Below are 4997 nucleotides of genomic sequence, written 5' to 3'. Positions count from 1 at the left end.
TGACTTGGTTCGAATGCTCTCCCGAATCTCTTCGTTTTCTCTCGGATTTCTTCCCTTTTTCGTGTATCTTCTGCTTGTATTTTTTTGTGTAATCTGTGTGTGGATCTCGTATAAAGCTCGTAGCATTCACTATCTTCTGCTCGAGTATTTCGTATGTATGGGTGTAAAAAAAAAAGCTTGTATTTCGTATATATTCCCCCTACAAAACAGTGGTGATTACATGGTTTTATAGCCTTGAAAAAGGCTATTTTTGGTTTAAACAAATCCTAACTTCCTCCTTTGTTTGTTGGTGATGAATGCCGGATGGTTCGGAGGTGGAGGCGTGTTGCCGTGAAACTCGGACGTGGGTGAGAATGAATCCTTGATAGAAACGGCACTTGATGGAAACTAGAGCTAGGGTTGACCAATGCTTTGGGTCTGCCAAACGGGCTGTTGGGCCACATGTTTTGTTGGGGCCTATAAATGTAAAGAAAACAAACGTTATTAATAATTTAATGTATATATATGTATGATACTTTATATTATACGTATATTTAACGTGAACATTATAATGTAAGTGATATTTTAAATGTACAATACGTATATACCACATAACATAAGAGTATCATATATTATAAACACGTCACGAAACATTATGTGATATCGGACGAAAATGTGTGACTACAATATGCATACCTCATAAGTGACAGCCCAATTTCCACTTTCCATCAATTTGTTTGAAGACAGTATCGAGTCTAACAAATGTGCCATCATCACATTTCATGATGTAAGCAGCTGACACATTTTGCACCTGAATTGACAAAATTTGGAGATTTAGCATCACCATTGACAGAAATTCAACCCAGAGAAACACATAAATACATAATAATAAATTGCAGAAACTATGAACAGACGGCATTTCAGAGAAAGGAAATGAAAGGAAATAATACCATGAACTCACCCCAAAGTAAAAAAGTGCAATAGTTTTAAGAACCACGAGCTCATAGCGGTCCATAAATGGCAAAATTACAATATCACCAAAATAAGCTGCCTCCTTTAGCACTGCATTCACCTCCTTCTTTGGATTCTGCAATTTATTACACAAATAAGTAGAGACAAAAAGTAATACAAGCAATCTGAACATTAATGCCTAGAGAAGAATATCTTGTAAAGGACAATTACTTAAGAACCAGAAACAGTAAAGAATAGATAAAAGCCACACTGGCCAGGGCAACAGACATTCCAACGCTTTTTCCATAACATCACATTGTTATTTGTGAAACAAACTGAAGTTAGGATGCATAACAGTCAAGTATTTAACAAGATCTTAAAATCTATAGAAAGTTCAATGACCTTACCAGTGCAACAAAGAACCGGACTACTACATTTAAAGACTTCATGACCGAAGACTGCATACAAGTTTTCCTAATTGCCATGCGTTCTGCGAAGTGATTGGTAGCAGAGAAAATCCCAATAAAAAGTTGAATTAGTCTTTTAGGCAATGGAGACGCTTTCCATTTTGGTGACATTTCCAACACTCTTTGTGGGGAGAAACTTGGATGAGAGGTGGGAAGAGAGGTTGCATGAACTGAATGAACATCCACATCTCCTTTTATGGCCAGCCCTGTTGCATCTTCAAGTGAAAACCCCTGAAAATATAGTTTTTATGTGATCTTAGTGTGAGATCGCTAAGGCTACAAACCATGAAAGGTGCATTGATATAGATGTTGGAAAGCACAAACATCACTTTTTAACTAAAGTTAAGCAACATACAGTGCGATATGCAAATGAAGTCACATGTCGACCCCCGACATTGATATGATATCCATCAATGCCAGCACGAAGAATCAGGATAAACAGTCTGCCCTCCATGAAAGGAAATGGCCAGGTAACTTCAGGTTTCTGTTCCCGTCCAATGAACCGTCTGAACCAAGCATTGTCTTGGACTCTTTCGAGTCTGCAACATCATTCCGAATCCATTTTTCACATCTTCGCTGTCCATCAACTGCCAAAAGTATAGGTACTTGATAAATGTCCTTCAAATTTTTCAAAACTCAAACACATGCAAAAATAGAAGACATAAACCGAACAAAGTCACAAAGTACAACAAGAAGGCTCAGTCTTCCACGTGCAAAAAATACCAAACATGAAAATGCCCTTCCCTCCTATTCTGCTAGCATGTAACCACATTCAAACACAAGCACTACAAAGTTTTTCAACTGGAAACAACTTCCAACTTACACGCCTTCCTCTAATACTCCTAGTAAGCACTTTCTAAGAAATACTGCTAAAGCATTTAAGAAAAGATCATAAATTTTTCTAGATAATTGCAGGCTATCATCATTGATATGTTCATGAAATTTAATCTATTATGTAGAAAAACATGATTCATAAATTTCTGTGAAGTTCTTGTTTCTTGACCATGTAGTCACATTTATTTATCCTCAAACACAAAATCGGCATAGCATGGCTTATGTTCAAACAGTTATTACCTAAATTTTTTTATCCCTCAAAATAAATGCACGATTAATTTCATTTTTAAAAGGAAAAATAAATAAGAAAAGGAGACAAAACTGAAAGGTAGTGATGCTTGATAAAAATTTACTGAGCATGTCTTCATCATCCTTGGATGGCAAATCATCACATCTTGAGCTTTACCCCATTGCATTCTATAGCAAGTGTTGTGCTCAATGACTGGCTTGTGACTCCAATCTCCTTTCAATCGAGGATTCAAATGTAAAATCTTAGGTGGAGATTCCCCATCCACGGACTGCTACCCTTGCAATTCAATCATAAACTGTGAAACCATTACCATTCCTCAATTTTACAAGTTGGGGTACATACTCCTGATGAGCATGTCGAGGAGTACCAACAACTGTAATTGAAGAACCTGCTTTGAGACCACATGGAAGGAACATTAGCCTCTCTCCACTAGCCAAATCTTCTCCGATTACAGATAACCATGCAGGACATGACTCAGGCTTCCCATCAAGCAAAGAATTCTGTTCAATTGCCTTTTCATCAACCACATCCAATTCTTCCCAAGTTTTCAATCCCAAAGTCCAAGTCTCTTCCGCCAATTTCTCAAGCACTCACAATTCACTAGTTTTATTCAGTTGACACAAAATCTCAGCCGTTATTCGACCATATGGATGCTGAAGTGGCTTAATGGGCTTTACTCCACCTCTTCCTTCCTCCAAAGGTTCCTCGGTAGGCCTCATAGGCGCATCCTGGATTAGCTTATCCTCTAATTTCCGGTGAGACATATCTTTATAAACAGCATTAACCAAGGGTTTACCCAAATCTGCATCATTAACATCCCCAACCACCTTCCCATCCAATCCATCATAGCTATCATCTCCACTCAAAACAGCTGCTATCTCTAAAAAATAAGGAAACTTAAAAGCTATGAAGATTAAGCATAACCCTCCTAAACCCAACAACAAACGAGACAACTTGAACCTCCTCCCAGTGGGAATTTCACTTTTTACCCTCTTCATCTTACAATACTTTACAAGCCAAACTACAAAATAAACTTCATCAAACTCAAAATCCACTAAATTCTTTAAGCATGCAAAAGAAACATCAAAACAAAAGACAATATCTAGATTCACCCAAGCCTTAAAGTTCGCACCTTTATAACCCTACAAACTCCGATCATTCAAACCCTATTTTTTCAAGCAAAGAAGAACCAAACCTTGTTCCTCCAAATTTGGCAATATCGCAATGAAACAAGGTTTGGGAATCGAAATTTGATCCTTCTTAACAACGTCGAAGCCTAGCTCCTTAACATTTCGCCGGCATTCTTGATATGAGGTTCGATCTCGAGAAAATGGAAAACAATGAAACAGGGTTTGGGAATCGAAATTTGATCCTTCTTAACAAGGATAATGTAACATTTTGAGTTCGTCAATTTATGATTTGGAAATACAGAAAAATAACCTCATGGTCCTGGATGAAAAATTAGGGATTGAGGATCAGAGAATTGAGAAATTAGAAAAGGAATTAGGGATTTTGAATTATGAAAGAGGGGGAAATGAGGAACTTACTTGATGCAGTAAAAAATAAAAAGTATAATTAGGGATGGCAAACGGGTGGGTCGGGTGCGGATACCCCTCCTCCATCTCCATACCCACTTAATATTTTTCATTCCACCACCTGCCCACCACCCATGATGGGTAAAAATTTTCAAATCCACACCCGCCCACGCGGGTACATTCTCAAATCCATCCCTACACCCACTACCCACTGGAGACGTACTCGGCTAGACCCGCCTGATAACAAACTTAAGTTATACATAAGAAACAAACATAAAACAAACACATCTATTAAGAAACATAATAAAATAAACCAATGATTATCTGAGTTAAGTGTTAATATAGATCTTAAAGTACATAAAACATCATAATAAAAGACATAATTAAAGTCTAGAAACATAAATGACAAACACATAATGTTTTTGTTCTTTGGCACAACATTCTAAAATTTCAAGCAATACTTGTGACATCTGATACTTCAGTATTACAATCATCATTCTCATAAAACACCATAATAAAACACCAATATTGCAAAATATTCGGTTGAAATTTGAATTTGAAAAAGTCTGTTTCAATGGCGTTAAAAATGGAGGTTTGAGAAGCACAAGTGAAACACATAATTCTATTCAGTGGCGTTAAAAATAGAGATTTGAGAAGCAACGATCTGACTCTGTTAGCAAAAAATGTGGGTGCTCAGTCACAAGATACTGATTTGTAGAACATTAAGAAATTAAGCTTAAAACAAACATTAAGATGAATCTAAAAAATAATTAAAAATCAGTACGAGCAAATAAAAATTAAACTCTTAAAACGAAATGCAGAGGAGCTTAAAACGAAATTACTACGGAATTGACTCTTACAAAAATTAAATTTCAAGTAAAAAGGGAAGAAACATACCTGAATAAGCTTGAGAGTGAAGACAAGAGGTTTGAAAGAAAAAAAAAATTATGCATAAACTTATCCCTAATATTTGGTTAAATT

General features: G+C 36.4%; 1 protein-coding gene across 1 annotated transcript; it reads right to left on the bottom strand.

The window, feature by feature from the left end:
* Positions 1 to 201: 201 nt before the first annotated feature.
* LOC120172964 (hydroxyproline O-galactosyltransferase GALT2-like) lies at positions 202 to 2670 on the bottom strand. Its single transcript, XM_039180279.1, has 6 exons — positions 2585 to 2670; positions 1753 to 1984; positions 1338 to 1628; positions 941 to 1066; positions 676 to 790; positions 202 to 456 (listed from the first exon to the last, which is right to left on the bottom strand). Exons 2-5 carry the CDS (start codon positions 1849 to 1851, stop codon positions 677 to 679), a joined length of 630 nt encoding a protein of 209 aa, XP_039036210.1. The 5' UTR covers positions 1852 to 1984; positions 2585 to 2670; the 3' UTR covers positions 202 to 456; position 676.
* Between the last annotated feature and the right edge of the window lie 2327 nt (positions 2671 to 4997).

The sequence above is a fragment of the Hibiscus syriacus genome, unplaced genomic scaffold, assembly GCF_006381635.1.
Source record: "Hibiscus syriacus cultivar Baekdansim isolate YM2019G1 unplaced genomic scaffold, ASM638163v2 tig00111920_pilon, whole genome shotgun sequence".
NCBI classification, from domain to species: domain Eukaryota; kingdom Viridiplantae; phylum Streptophyta; class Magnoliopsida; order Malvales; family Malvaceae; genus Hibiscus; species Hibiscus syriacus.
Note: the sequence above shows the minus strand (reverse complement) of the source record. Positions and strands in the feature narration are given on the sequence as shown.